At 34.7% G+C, this 16,890-nt stretch overlaps 1 protein-coding gene across 1 annotated transcript in view; it reads left to right on the top strand.

Moving 5' to 3' along the window:
- Positions 1-16,890, top strand: part of LOC149786646 (thymidine phosphorylase-like) — a 47,926-nt gene that overhangs the window by 25,337 nt on the left and 5,699 nt on the right. The window contains exons 4-9 of the mRNA XM_089977172.1: positions 4,352-4,477; positions 7,857-8,059; positions 9,819-10,047; positions 10,462-10,580; positions 14,859-15,021; positions 16,161-16,388. Coding sequence (XP_089833298.1) covers positions 4,352-4,477; positions 7,857-8,059; positions 9,819-10,047; positions 10,462-10,580; positions 14,859-15,021; positions 16,161-16,388 — 1,068 coding nt within the window. The remainder of the gene's footprint in view (positions 1-4,351; positions 4,478-7,856; positions 8,060-9,818; positions 10,048-10,461; positions 10,581-14,858; positions 15,022-16,160; positions 16,389-16,890) is intronic.

Below are 16,890 nucleotides of genomic sequence, written 5' to 3'. Positions count from 1 at the left end.
CATGGTGGGATGAACTTTTATTATAGATATCTACAGCAGGAACTGAAGTAGGTTTAATGACGCTATACGTAGTTGACATTACATCTATCTAGTAATCAAGGAAGGTCTCCAATAGTTTGATAGCTACTATTTTGTTTGATATATACAATTTAGTTGCGTGTGCCACAACTTGCCTCAGCAGAAAAAAAATAGTCACTTCCTTGATCAGAATAACATATTTTACCTCATTTCTCATTCGTATTTCACTTTCATCAACAAGTCGTTTTCAATAGGTTGAAAATATCGCTTTTTTGAAGAAATACGAAGCTGACGAAAAAAAGCGTTAGGAATGGGAAACTGGCACGTTCAAATAATTCTGCGAACTGAATAAATATATTTTGAATGTAATCTATGAAGGAGAAATGACATGAGTTTCGACAGAAGTTTAAACATCTTCCGGTGAAACAATTTAGTTACTGCATATTCTTTTTTTTAAAGCTGTAACGTTAGCTACATTACGATATATTGTACTTCAGCTGTTGTCATTCATTTTTAGACAGGCTTCAATATGTTCCATATCGGTGTGGATGGCGCTACCGACAAACTTAAAATACCACGGTAACTGTGTGACTGATCGTTGCGACTGTGTTTTGTTGTCAATGAAATAGTCATTTGTAGAATTAGTAAAAAAATAAATCTTTGATTGCTACATTAGCTATCGATCTCCAACACTTTGATTGCTGCACCACTTATCTAACTACCTTCATGAAGAGAAAGAACAAATAGCAATGTCTGGATGCTGTTGAAAGAACGAAAGATTCAAATCCCCATTTTGATCAATTAAACCATCGTTTATTTGCCTGAATCAATCAATATGCCCTTATTGGTTTGAAGTTATCTATTTAACTGGATATTTTGATAACTTCTCACATAACGTTGTTATCTCTCTCTCTTTCTCTCTCTCTCTCTCTCTCTCTCTCTATATATATATATATATATAAAGCATTTAAATTAACAGTGTACAACCATTTTCTATTGTGATATAATATAAATATATTAGTGAAAGCATTTTTTATTATCAGTGTTTCACCCATCTTATCCTGTTGACATTAATTAAACATTCAATAATATTACATTTAATTTCCCCTGATAAAAGTATACTACTTAAAATAATGCCATGAAATTATATTATAAACCTTGCCATGAAACAAGAACTTTTATTTAAATGTCCCATTAGAAAAAATATCACAGTAAATAAAGCTGTTATGAATAGCACTCTTTGGATAACGCAGTCATAATCAGATTTCCATTCTATTAATCACACTCCATCCAAATCCGAAGCTGGTGTTTTTGATTAAATCAGTGCTCCAGCTGCATCGAAAGAGAACGAAGCTATCCCTTTACCTTCAGTGATCTTCCAGCTCCTCTCCTCTCCACATTTTAATTTCCCCCTTTTCATTTCCCATTGATTTCTTGTGTTTCAGATTCTCATCTAATGCATGTTCTTTTATCTGTTTCTATTTTCCAAACAGATGAAATTCGAAACCAAATCATCTGCAAAAGGTCTTTTATCGCAAAACCAGTTTTCCCCAAGTGTGTCTTATCCCTCAACAAAAGTATTCCTCTCTGTGATTAATAAATGCTGAAACATGATTCAGCTTTGGCAAAATCTGGGTTGTTATGTAGAACAATATATGTATATCAGCGTAAAAGTGACCAAAGAATCGATGAAAAATGGAACTTTTAGATGCTGCAGTTTCCAATGTTCAGTATTTGGGAAAATATAAACTATTTATCTACATTTCCCCCCACCCTCCCCCATCGATGTGCATTCATGGAATTGAGATTATATTTTGGTCTTAATCCTTGGCAAATGAAGACTGTCATCTATCGGCTTACATACATTTTTGTCGTAAAGAGTATCAAGGAATCGACTGCAAATGGAGTGTATTTACATGATGCTGTCTGAATGTACGATATTTTGAATAGATATCGTCATAGTCAAACCCCTCGTGGAAGATGATTGATATTTCGGTCGTAATATTTGGCACACTCTGAGGTGTCATGTGGAACGAGATATCAGTATCAATGTAAATTGATCAAGGACTTGACTACATCTAGAATTGGTTTGATGACACTGTTCAAAATGTGCAATATGGCAAAGCAATTGTTACCCTAATATCATCGTAGAAAAGGGTTGACATTTTTATCTTAATTTTTGTCAAGATGTAAAGCTTTCATACATCACCTCCATATCGACGTAACATTTGGTCAGGAAATTGATTGGAACAGGAATTTTGTTAGGTAAGTCAGTGGAAAATGTGCAATATTAATAAATTGCCGTGTGTGATTTCTGTCTCCTACTAATAAGCATATTTGTAAAAGCAATTATTAGACTGAATGGTGTATTAAACTTGAAATGCTAATGAAATGAGGGTATTGCTATCACTGAATACAAGCCTCGGAGAAGAAGCGGAACTAACATAAACTTTAATGTATTCCAACGTCAGTATTAAAGCCAAACATTCCTTCTCGGTAGTAGACTATATTCTCTGGTACTTGTTTAACGTATTAGAAAAAAAGTAGCACACTGGATGATCCATACCAGTATGTCTTTCTGATTAAATACTCCACTAACCTCTACATCACTTGCATCAGCAGACATGTTAGATTATTAAATACGGTGTCGAAAGAACATGTGCATTCTTAAGCATGACCTTTTATCTATCAAACCCCCCTGACATTTGTTAGACCAATGAAATTTGATTTGCCCAATCACCAAATTGGACATGGATTCAGCTATGGTAAACTTGGAGCCAAATTTCCGATACTATACAGTCATGCCTCAAAATCACAACAGTTGCTAGTTTATGATAGGCGCTGAGAATTCAGAGATAGCACTGACCTTAACATCTAAAACTCTAGCTTGAGCATGTCCCACAACATGTCCTAAACATGCAACACAAGCCCGGCAAAACTCACGTTTACCTAAATTAATTGTCAAATTGCATTACTGAGTCGATCAAAGAACTTCCGAATGATTTTCAAATGATCTTCCAGGGTGTCGTTGTAGATGATGACAACATTGATATAAGCGTCACAATGATCTAGATAAGATGATATCATGTTCATTACACATTGGGAAGTTGAACACGAACTTTCCATAGCTAAAGGCATCACTTTATATTTATAATGTCTTATATGAAGTTAAGTAAGCCGAAATTTTCCTTGCTCTTTCCGTGAGTTGAATTTACCAGATTCCTTTCAATAGTTCAAACCTGGTGAGATACTTTGTATTTCAAATTTTGTCAATGCAGTAATCGATAATTGGTATTAGAAAATAATTTAATTTGGTGACACTGTTCACTTTATTATAATCAGTAATCATGCGGAAAGTATTATCTCGTTTCGGCACAAGAATACATGGTGGACTCCAGTTACATTTACTTAATTTTATGAAATCATTCGAAAGCAAATATTTGATATCATTTTTCAAACATTCCTGTTTGAGAGGATTCATCTTTTAAGGATGTTGTTCAACAGGTGTAGAATCTACAATTTAAACGTCATGGTAGAATGTATCTGGTAGAGTTGGAACAACATTACAGAAATGCTCAAATGAACTTAAAAACTGTTGTAGCTCACTTTTTTGTTCTGGCAATAGAGGATATCTGGTCCAGACTGTTCAATATATATGAATTTCAAAGACACGTTCCACCAAAGTCATTACAATCTGGTTTCAAGCCATTGTTTAAGTCCTCACTGTGTGATAGTTGCAACTAACTTGATTAAATTATTTACATTTCTATTTCTATCAACATAGTTCTTTAACAAATGCATATATTCAAATTTGTTTGTTTTCTCCTCCTCTTGGGGGGTAAATGATGTAATTAAAGTTACTTACTTACTTTCTATTCAGTTGTATAAGAAACGTACTACTTATCGTCAAGAGGATTTTGTAGGTATGGGAAAGAGAGCTATAACGTAATCATTAGGCTCAAAATTGGTTTTGTTTGTATTTCTGTCACACCTTAATGTCATTGTTGACCGAGCAGTGTGACTATTATTTAGCTTCTTCACAAACATTATATCTGAATTCAGAAACATAGTCAAGAATGATAATTTCTGAATGTTATGTTGAAAGAAGTTTCTTTTTGAGAACTTCATTGGTCCACGGACAGAAAGTCCAAAGCAGAGTTCCAAAGGAGCGAATCATATTCTTCAAAATGTTTTGAAATCTGTCAAAAATCCTTTCATCTTCAGGGTAATAGGCAGAATATTTAAACTGTTCAATGTCTACTTCAAACAGCTATTCTGTCCAATTTCCAGAACGCAACGAATAATTTATTACCTTTGTGTTTTGCCATAACAGATATGTCAGCTCTAAGGATACCGGATATCATCTCCAAAAAGAGGGATGGCGGGGAACTTACCGAGGAAGAGATCAAGTTTTTTGTGAACAACGTTGTCAACAAAAACTTTGAGGGTGCTCAACTAGGTAAGTATCTATATATATACAAAGTTTTTCATAAGGGTAATTCATAGGTTGTGTGATTGTTATATTTTTGTAATATCGCAGCTCCGAGAAGCGGGTGGAATTCATTTGGTTCGTACGTCTGAAAGTGCATCCATTTCGTGCATGGATTTCCTTTGAGCTTCAACTTTATTTCAATCTACCTAACAGGACAAAAACTAGAACTGTGTGTGAATTTTAGGTACATGAGGTTTCAGTCTCTCAAATCCATATTTTACGATTTATTCAACATTGTTTCAGAGCTCTGATTTCAACATTGTCACCTTCCTTAGTATTGCCGCCAAATGTTTTCTTGGTAGAAATTTGGAATGTTTTGTGTCACTCGTCTAAACTGGATCACTCTGACTTACCGTCTAGAATAAATTCAAAATGCCACCAAGTTTGCAATGTATTTGAAGCTCATACTTGTTAACATCTCTGTACTCATTATATGCTCTCTGCATTCTTATCTAATGTAAATTGAATTTTTTGTGATATAAATGTGCTGCTGAATGTTGAAATTAAAAGCACTTTGTTACACTTATTATAATATCAGATACAGCAACGTAGCTTTGTCTCAAAAGTTATAAATATAGTTGACTAGCCTCTGATATAAACATGATAGTACCAATATAAAATAAAATAAAACTTTATAAAGGAACATTATGTCATCAGCAGACAAATATACGAGATGATTCTTGTGGGCATTTTAAAACTTATTGTATACTTTAAAAATTCTTAGCTCTTGCAAAGATTCTAATTATGAGAAATAAAACCTTCTCACAATCGTGGACATTATTGTGTCATATCTTTGTGTAATTTGTATACATGTTTGTAGGGATACATGTACGTCCTTTAGTAAGTAGGAAACATGCATATGTATACAATGCATGCTTGTATGTGGGTAGGTAGAAATGTCTTTGAATATATGAATAGAAGAGATAGATGGACAGATACATATATTCGACTGAATCATTCTATTTTGCACAGAGTATAGTAAAGTAAAAGAGATAATAAATTAAAGTTTGAAAACTGAAATATATCAAACGTAAATCAAAAAAGGTACCAGACTGTGATTGAGGTTACAAAAGTCAATTAACCAATAATTATTCTTTTTATCCAATCCACTGTTGACCAGCATCGTCATTGCTAATTGCTAGCAACCGATTTTTACTACCAAATGTTTTTAAAAGATATTTTATTTACGGTTTCAATCTTATGTCCGAAAATTCCCAACCATCCTAACGCGTAAGTTTCTTACGGTTTCCACTGCGAACTGCATTGTACTATTTCGAACATCTACATCACATCAATCATATTTTGCGTATCACATGAAATATGTTGCTTAATTCTAGAATTGCAACCTGTTTTAAAGATTTGTACTACGTCTGATTTAGTTAGAAAATCACAAAACACTTATTAAAATCACGTTTTCAAAATCCAAGTTTGTGCATACTCAGTATTTTGGTTTTGGCTAAAAGGTTGTATTTTTATGTTCCTTTCATTGTGTATAAGCTGCATCCAAAGTGCATGATGTACAAGTTTCAGGTAATATTTGTCTTAAATCATTAAGATTATCTCTGGCATACTTTGGTGCAGAGACTTAAAGTCTGCTCAGGAACTATAAAAGCTAACAAACAAACAACAACGCTGGAAATTCTTGCATTTCGTTGCAAATACATATTCTTCCTAATCCCTCGATTTTAATTCTCTTAAGTTACCTGCTTGTGTAGCCTCTTTCTAGTAATCCTCCAGAAAGCAGCAAGTAATGATCATTACATTCCTAATTGTTGTTGCAAATCTGGCGGAACTTCAATACTTGGGATTTTACAGTGATGCATAGACGAAAACTATATTTAGGTACAAACTAATGGTTGCCAATTTCTCAGACATATGCCCTAGAACGAAGTTTCTTTGATGTATACCTTGCACGAGATGATGGGTGTCAATTGCTTTAAACTAACCCAAGTAAGAACTGATTGGTATCAGTTTCATTGTAACATACCCTGGTATGGAATGATGGGTATCATTTTCTTTGAAATATACCCTAGTAAGAACTGGTGGGTGTCACTTTCTTTGCAATATACCCTAGAAGCGAGATTATTTATCTTTGCAACAGTGTACATCTAAGAAGTTTGCACATTCAAAATTGGTTTTAATTTTATTTAATGATTGCTTGCTATTCATCTATTGAAATAACTATTTTGCTTCTTCTTCCTAATGTATCCGAATGAAGTAGCTATCACCAATAAATCTAACGTAGAAATACTGTAGCTTTTGGGATTCACTAAATACTTGTTTTTCCCATTCAGGTGCACAAATATTAATATAAAACGTATCTAACCTGTTCCCCATGGTTGTGTCTTTTCAGGGAACGATATTTTAATTAAAAACAAAATAGTTCTTTTCAAACAAAATTTTCAGTCGATTGAAAATGTCTTTATTCTATCGTTTTGGTGCCTGATTATCAAGCATCACCTTTTCATGAGCAAACAAATGATAACAGTGTTCGATGTTAATATACATGCTATCAATATCTGCTAAAGTAGAATGCATTTTCAAGTCGGCGTGGTTTCTCGCATTATCTCCAGAAACTCATTTTTATCTTTAACGTATGAAAACAATGGGTTTAAATTAAAGTCTACACATTTGGCAATACACACAAACATACTTGAACAAAGTGAAATGGGCGTACCTAGCGGGCGTTAAATTGGTATCTTCCAGTTTTTCAGAGGTGCGTGAAGTTTCTAAACAAATGAAAATATATATTTCTTGAATCATTCGGAAAGGGCAATCGAATTCTGTTTTGCCGAAGAAACCACACCGCCTTTACGTATTTTTCCAGGTTTGACTTGCAATAGTGTGTCATGACAAATTGGTTTGTAAAGAGGCTGGTAATATTACAAATCATTTAGTCGTCGCTCTGCTTCAAAAATATACAAAATGTCAATCAGTATAACTGGACCATACCAAGGGAAGTTAGAACGTGAAGTTTGGAAATATTTGCCACTGAAGTTTAGAGTTAGCAAATTTACAGTTTACGAAGCTTTGTCAAAGAAGTTAAAAACCTCTTCATCCCTTAGTCGGACTTGAGCTTGAACTAAACCATTAGTGGTCTGCTTTGCCGAATTTAAGTCCGATTTAGAATCGATTCAGCAATACCCAATGTTTAGACTTACGTTTAAGACCTACAATGGAGCCAGGACCCACTAAAAGGCTCTGTAAAATGTCGTTTACATCATAAATCCACGTGAGTCGTCAGAAGTAGATTAAGACTTCAAACATATCATTAAAGGTTCCCTTCGTAGTTCCATGGATGTTTACTACTTCATAGCACCACTTACATGCTTTCCATGATTTACAGGTGCGATGCTGATGGCAATATATCTGAAACAACTGACTGATGCAGAAATCAGGTGGCTTACACGCGAGATGACCCACTCTGGTAAAGTTTTGACATGGCCACAGGAATGGAAAGGCCGGATTGTGGACAAGCACAGTACTGGCGGTGCTGGAGATAAAGTTAGTCTTCTGCTAACGCCAGCTCTAGCAGCCTGCGGAATGAAAGTAATGTCACATTTGCATATATTCGACAGTCTGCTTTCCATATTGTTAGCGCTGGTAATGGGCTTGTGCAAAAGGAAACTCGCTTGCTTATCTTAGATAAGATAGGTTTCAATAAATACACGTATTATTTGAAATTAACGTCTTCTACAGCCTCTTAAAACTGCTAGGGTCACAAATTAAACTGAATAAGCCGGTCATGTCATAAGGAAAGGGAGATCAATTCTCATTCTTTATGGGAAACAAGTCCTTCGCAGATGAAATCTCATCCACCTAAGTAAAGGATGTTGATGCCTATTTATGGTGCGTCGACTAGCGATGGAGCAATCAAGGACAAGGGCTTGGAACGTTTGATCCTGTGTTTGTAACCCATGACGCTTGGCCATACTATCTGACTGAGATACTTTAAGTTATTAGACAAACTTATTTACTTTTTCGATGTAGTGTGAATGACCATTTAAGTATCAGACACCATCAAGCATATTGTTCTAGGTTCTTTGCATGTCTATCGAGTAAACGTGTGTGACTCCATACACTCTGAGATAACAATATCTGAAGGTGCATTGACTATTAAAACAAGATCATATGCATGTTCCGGGCAATTATAATCCCGCAGTACAGGCATTATCAGTGATAAGTGACCATCGGCACCAACTAGGGCTCATGAGATGACAACTGGTATAATAATGTGTATGTCACATGTGATTATAGACATCGGAATATTATTGACAATCAATAAAATCAGATGGCATCATTAGATTATTTTACAACATGTACGAAATATTGATAAAGGTGCAAATACAAAAGTTTCCCAACGTATCGCATCTAAACATCCTCTTCAACAGGGGAATAAACAGCTTACATGCACAAATGAACATTAGAAACAAAAAAGAGAAAAACTCTGGTCTCTCACATTTTAGAATAACATGGGGAAAAGTAATAGGAAATATAAATATTCAAACTTGTGTTACATTAATAAATGAGCGGGTTTTGTGTCTCATGGAAAAGGGTTTTTATGACAATATTATATAATATTTCTTTATCAGGACCCCTACTCATTATTTGCTCGCAAGGAAAGAGATAGGAAACATATCAAACAGTAAGAAAAGTGATTTATGCAATGTCGTTTACTCAAGGGTACATGCAACAGTCAGAAGACGCTATGTCCAAACTTACGTCGTAGCAAAGCCCAATAAGTCCCATGTAAGAAGAGCATTTTGTTTGCTCCGTAAGATGTTCCCGTAACAGATCTAGTAGACAAATAGACAAATGAAAACAAAACCACGGACAAACTGTTTCTTTATGCTAGAAGGACGCTTTTCCAAATGTCTGAAATATGATTTGATTGGTTGATTAGGTGCGATAGTATAGTGATGATGAAATGGGATCATGTTATCACAGTAATGTTTGATGCTATCCTTTTAAGATTAAGACATGATTTTGGCGTGAATGATTGCTGAGAACATAATTACATCAATTTTGACATAGCGATAAATCTTTGTTGCTTTGCTTCTCCAATTGTTTTTTTCTTCCTCCCAAAATGTCTTCTGTCTGTAACATCGATGAATGAAACATTTTCGAAGACCCTCTATTGACAGAGATGTCAATGAGATACGCGAGAGTCGGGGTTAACGAGACTCGAACCCATGATTAACTTACTTCCAGCCTAATCGATTGAGTTATCTTGGTCGTCTCTCCCATTGTGTCATACTGGGTTATTTAAAAACGAAGTTTTCTTCATTGTTATGATTTCCCCGACTAGGTTCCTATGATTTCCGGTCGTGGACTTGCACATACAGGAGGAACACTTGACAAGCTGGAATCTATACCAGGCTTCAGAGTGAATCTAACCCCAGAAGAGATGAATGATATCCTAGACACTGTTGGATGCTTTATAGCTGGACAGACAGAGGATATTGTTCCCGCAGATAAGATAATGTATGAGAATCGTGATGTTACGGGTACTGTCAGCAGTCCTGGTCTTATCACGGGTAAACATAATGCGAATGTGTAAATTGCATCATTATAAGAACATTAATTCTTACATATTTCCTTTTTATTGGAGAAGTTTATTATCATGAAGCCTATAAATATGACAGAAATAAGAAACTTTCATTAGATATTTCCATTGTTATTTTACATTTATACTGTGCATAACATCAAGGAACTTTCTGTGAGCGTATTTGTGAATTCAGGTTGACTGAAGTTTCTATATAACTGATGACAAACCAATTATTAGTTATTCAACGTAGTTAACATTGTATATAGGTTTTCGGCGAGAGTTCGCAATTTATATGTATTGATCTTTCCTTATTCAATTTTGATGTCTGCATGATAAATAGTGACAATTATATTTGTTTCAAATTTTAATTTATTTATATATTTAAATATAATTATAATGACAGGATCTATTATATCCAAGAAGGCAGCTGAAAGCTTGGATGCCTTGGTTTTGGATGTAAAGACTGGAAAGGCAGCAGTACTAAAGGACGAGACGTCAGCTCGAGAACTTGCCACACAAATGGTATGATTTGCCGGAAGAAATACCGAATACCTGTAAATCTAAACCTTTATGCTTACTATGGTTGTACTTCACGTATTCTGATTTATTAGTTATGACTGTCCATTCTTCAGTAATCGAGTTAAGACGTGTGCCATCCGGGAAATATCGGCCTTTCTATTTCTGCATGCATTCCTAATTTATCGGGTAAGCAAAATCAACATGAAACAAGCCAAGACAAATGAATATATTAATAGTATTTCTTATCTCTCAAAGTAATAAATGGTGCATAACATTTCGCTTTGGTACTGCAATCCATTATTTTTTCGCTGGAACGCTTAGCAAATTACAAAAGATTTCGACGTAGTAGATAATTTTGATGTGTGACCCAGATGGATATCCCGACTAAATCACTGTTATCATACGTCTATGTGGAATCTGCATTTGACTGAGCCTAGATATTTCCCATAAGCTGGATGGCAATATTGCACTTGTAAGGTGGCACCATAACCAAATTTGTTGTTCGTGAAATGTGTCGGTGTTTATCAATATGCCTTTGATTATAAATCTTTGATAAGATTAAGATCTGGGGATTCATAAGTTGAATATGGTCTTAACCCTTGCCTAACAAATTTGTAAAAATACAATGGGTGGTTGGTGTTCATGATGTATTGTTGAGAATACGTACCTTTTGTGACAGTGCCCTTGAGAAATATGAAAATTATACAGTTCTTACACTTAAAGATATTCCCGCTAATTTGAATCGCAGGTTATAAAGTGTATATTGTAATGAGACTTATGGTTTAAGATTCTCAAACAGTGATATTCGCGAAATGAAATTTTATAAGGTGAAAATATGTTCAATACGACAAGACGCATTCTGTCCTACTTTCCGATACCTAAAAAGATGGAAGCTGTTTTCTAGAGACGATATTAGCAAATAAACGTATCGGACGTTGGGGATCACACTCATGGATATTTAGAGAATATTGCTCTTTGTTTATATGATTGATTTTTCTCTGTTTAATATCTAATTGGCATTATCAACACAAATTTACATAGGAAGAATAAACAAAGAAAATTCAATTAAACAGTTGTTGACTACCCTGTAGAAAACGCAACCGTTTAATTGCAGACGTACTTGCTTATGTTCTTAGTTAGAATCCTTTGTACATGCGTCATTTTAAGTTCTTTGACATACGATTTGGAACAATATATCTCCTATCTATGTGTATATATATATATATATATATATATATATATATATATATATATATATATATATATATATATATATATATATATCTGTTTTGTGGTGTGTGTATGTTTGAATGTTGTATGCCCGTTTGCATTTTTCTTTTAGTTATTGACATTCACAATAACCTGACATTCTCAAAATTCACAGTCTTCGGAAGAGCTTCGTTTAGGATTATTTGAATTAGGAGTGTCCAAGCGAGACAACATTTTAGAATCACCTTTTGCACATAAAGCTTAAAGATATTTAGCATGTTTCATAATTATTCCTTAAAGTAATTGATTACAAGCTGAAAAAATAAATAAATAATTGTGTCGCTGTCACGAGAACAATCATTTCTTATTGAGGCTGCATACAGCCATATAAACAACATTAAATCGACGCGATTACGATTTAGACGTGAAAGGAAATATTAATCTGATTCAGACCATCAGGGTTTTACAATGACTAAATATAACGAATGTTTAGGTGGCACCTTGTGTACTTATTCACAAATTAATTCAATTTTACAACGCTTAGTGCTTGTTTAAACCAGCCACATAGATTTGGGAGGGTTGCAAGGGTACCTCACTAAAACGCACTTTCTAATTTGCCACATGGGATGTTAAAGCACAATGTTTAAAGAATTGGTTGTACGGAACATTCATTAAAAATGCTCACGTTCCTTCGCCTGTTCAACCATCTGACAACCTTCTCATCATCCACCGTCACTATGTCACACTAAAAGGTGACCCAAGGTACAAGAAATGCATGGCGTGGTTTGAATGCGATTCATCTGTTGCTCTTGAATATATTAGGGAGTTTCCTGGTCTTGATGCTAATGGTAGTGCTGAACACAATCCAGGGGATACATAAGGCCGTAGACAGAAATTGTTAACGAAATGACAGAATTAATAAAAGCAAAGAATCCATTTAACATGATTGAAATAACAAACAATGAGCTTTAGAGCCCCTCGTGTAAGCCACAAATATATGATAGGAAATGGAGGAATAAAAAGAAAATAAATGATTACGCACAAGGACCATATCTCTCATTTGGAAAGATTAGTGGCTCAAAAGCACTCATTTGTTCAATCTGTTTGAAAAATGTCTGGTAAACCACAATTTGTAATTTTGCACAATGATGAACAACGACTGGGCTTAAAAATGTACTACCTACACGGCAACAGTTGGTCAAATTAAAAGTAAAGAAACATATATTGGGTCAAAACGTGTATTGGGTAGAAACACTGATACCTAATGTTTTACGACAGATTTTACTTCTTTTATTCTTCTTTTGTCTGAAATATACAGTCAAATAAAGTAAACAAACTAAATACATGAATAAATAAATACTACCTTCGAAGTACAAGCTACCTGCATGAGTTCATATTTTATGTTTCACTCAGTATTTGTAAAATTACTTACATTTTTTCTATCGTTGATTTGAAATTGACGGCAGCATAACATGAGGGTTTTAGGTTCGTTTCCAGTTTGAATCGGAATCACGAAACAAAGTACGAAAACTCGATCGTACGACAATATGTAAAATGGATGCTGGCTATTGAGATTATATAGCTGATACGAAATTGCCAAGAGCATAACTTGAAGGTTTTAGTTTCGTTTTTTCGTTTCCTGCTTTGTTGGTATCGTGAATCAAGGTACGAAAATTCGAGTCTAGGACGATATCTACAACGGTTGTTGGTTACTGAGATAAGGAAACAGGAAGTTGTTTCATTTAGGATGAAACTTGTTTAAACATTCCTATTCTACAATACTGTCGATATCAATATGCCTATATGGTGATCTTACGTCTTAGCGTTTAAGCAGTTATTACAAGAAATGAAAACACATGCATAGAAATAATTCCTTAAATTAAACTTGAACCATTTAAAATTCTTTATCTGCCGAACAGAAAAAGTAAAAAGGACTTTGAGTCAGTAGCGTCCAGTCAACGGAAAGTCCAAGTTTGAAGGCAAATCTAAGTCTCATTTATGTTGTAGTCGTAATAAAACCCTTTTTATATCAATAACATTATTTGAAAGAAAAACTTGTAAGATACAATAAAAGTAAATATCCCGGTCGAAAGAAATGAAAAGGCCTCTATTCCACCCGAAAAAATGAAATGGTCAATCTTTCACACTAATTAGAGTGCTATTTGTATCACTGAACATTCATATCGTTGCATAAAATTAGGGAAAACATTAAGAAACCTGTCTCTATCTGTATGTGTGTTTGTGTGTTGCTGTTGTTATTGTAGGGTTTAACGCCATTTTCAGCACACGATAGGCTATGCATGGCGGCCAATATTAATGGTGAAGGAAGAACCCGGGAAAACCCCAGAAAGAACCACCGACCCACGAGAAGCTACTGGCAAGCTTTGTCACATACCCACATAAGCCGAATCTGAGACTCGAACCCACGCAGACAGAGGTGAGATGACAGTGATCCGTAACGGTGTGTGTGTGTGTGTGTGTGTGTGTGTGTGTGTGAGAGAGAGAGAGAGAGAGAGACTACGATCTCATTTGAGGAGATGATTGCCCCTGGCACTTAGGATCTATGATTAGCTCCGAACCTAATTTGCGTACCCAGTATTTGGTACTTTTCATCTTCGCATTCAGTGGATACCATAACAAATATTTCACTTCGACGTCATAAAAGTTTTTCATATCGTATCATTAAAGAAGCAATTATTTGTATACGAATAAGCACACTAGATGCTAAATTGATCAATTTCGCATAATAATGACCCCCTTAAACTTAAAATAATTAAATAGTCTTTTTCAAGTTTAGTGTGTAACAGTGGGTACGCTTGCTTCTTCTAAATAGCAATTTGTTTCCCATATATAATTTGCTCATATCGAATAATCATTATGTATTATTACACTTAAACTATGCAATTAATTTGATAGTTTTATTTTATCTCTTCATGCAAAACGGTCACTTTTATTTTATTTTTCTATCACATGTACTATCAGTAAATAAATCTAGTGATCTTTTTGGTTCTATATATACAGATAAGTAAAACTCGAAAATAATTCGATTGGTGGTAATTTTCTTTGAAATAGGTCAGGGCTGGAAATGGTTTGGGAATCAAAACTGCAGCATTGCTCACAAACATGGACGCTCCCATTGGGAAAATGATAGGAAATTCTCTAGAAGTAGTAGAGGCAATTGCAGGTCTGCATGGGCAAGGACCAAAAGACTTGTATGAACTTGTGGAACGCCTTGGTAAAACACACACAGACACAGGCACACTGTCTCACATGCACGCACACACAAAATCAAACAAACAATCACGCTACAGATATGAGAGAGTAATGTCTTTAAACATGTTTTAAATGATAATTAGTTCACATGTAATGATTTTGGTTTTTTCTTATATTTTTGAATTTATGCAATCAGATGTGAATTGTGTGGGATTTGGTAACCTCGCGGCAAAATTCTCAAACAAACGATGGACCCAAATTTCGTTTCTTAGTTACTTTTCTTTTGCAATCAGCACTCATGTATCTCTTAGGTGTCCATACTTTTCAAGCATGATCGGTATTGTGATAAGAGTTGCAATCGTTATTTGAACAATGTTTTTACTATATCTAATGAAGTGATTTTCGATAAAAACTTGTACCGTTAGTCGTTGAAGAAGCGAATGTAAGTTCAATCACTGTTAATTTGCGCCATGTATGACGAAAACCATTTAAAATTTTTTTAGAGTAACGCTTAGTTGTTCTTGTTTAGAGTTTATTTTAAGGCAAACAGTTGTACCACATATCCTCATTGATCGCATAAATGTATATACAGGTCTTAACATTTAAAGGTCTGTTCCTTTTAATGGGGAGAGACTTTTAGGCCTCGATAGAGAAGAGGAAGAAAAATAATATAGGACTAAATATGAAAATACAAGTTTGAACAACATGCGTAAGGCAAATATATTCTCTGAATGTGAAGAAAGTAGATCGAAAAGTTATGTCTGTGGGGATAAATTGGCTATATCACTGGTGATATCATTATTATCACACTGATAAATTGTATCATGTAATCATGAAATAAATTACAAAATACAGTTGTTTTGCATTTTTTTTTACCTGGTATCAATGGAGGCGCAGTTAGTATTATGAACTGCTAGGCGCGAAGGTGCAGGTTTTCCTCTCGTATTTTAATGTTTAGTTTTATTGTTTATGTGGTGAGAAGACAGATAAGTCCCACATCATAATGTATGCATGTGCCGTTACATATGTAGTTTGGTTTATGGTCATTATCTAATGAATCATGCCTCCTGCAGTGAAAATGCCGCTCAATATCCTTACGTCCCTAGTGAAACATTTACATATAGAAAGTTGTTACAATGTTTTTCATTTTCATCTTTGAAGGAGGCCATGCTTTGTTTCTCAGTGGCCAAACTAAGAATGAGCAGGCAGGGTGCATGAGAATCAAGAAAGTGATACAGGACGGAACAGCGGTCGCCAAGTTTTGCGCAATGCTAAAGGCACAGGGCGTGAAACCGGATCTTGCTGACGATCTCTGCAAGAAAGGGGCGGACGTCCGAGAACTTCTGCCCAAATCCAAGGTGAAGACGAAAGTCCTCTGCGAAGCTAATGGTAACAATTGAAACCCAGTTTTCGGATTTTTTTTTTTTAAAATAAGATTACGATTAAACATTCGATTCATATTAAAGCAAAGATATGTTTCAGTAGGAGAAACGTTTTGAGAATTAAAAAAATAATTATCATGGACTGAAACGAGAGCTTAAGCCGCTAACACCAGGAACAAAATAAAAGAAGGTCATCAAGTATTCAGATTTTAAATCTTGGTACAGATACGTTTTATAAAATGCCCTTTTTTTGGTAATATTATTACCCTAGTGTTACGTAGGCAACTAGGTTCAAATAGAGATCTACAACATTACTGAGATCTGTTTTGATGTTTTACTGAGTGTTTGATTCACCGATTAAAGTATGGCTTCACATCCATGAAAGTAGAATCATCATTTGGGGAATACCCAGTTTAACGATAATTCCCTTTGTCCTATGGTTTGATCGGTTATTAATTGCACAGATCGTCATAATAGGAACCTTTACATGTGCCTGTTAGATTTACTAT

The sequence above is a fragment of the Sinohyriopsis cumingii genome, chromosome 12 (assembly GCF_028554795.1).
Source record: "Sinohyriopsis cumingii isolate HCF-2022 chromosome 12, ASM2855479v2, whole genome shotgun sequence".
In the NCBI taxonomy this organism is placed as follows: domain Eukaryota; kingdom Metazoa; phylum Mollusca; class Bivalvia; order Unionida; family Unionidae; genus Sinohyriopsis; species Sinohyriopsis cumingii.
Note: the sequence above shows the minus strand (reverse complement) of the source record. Positions and strands in the feature narration are given on the sequence as shown.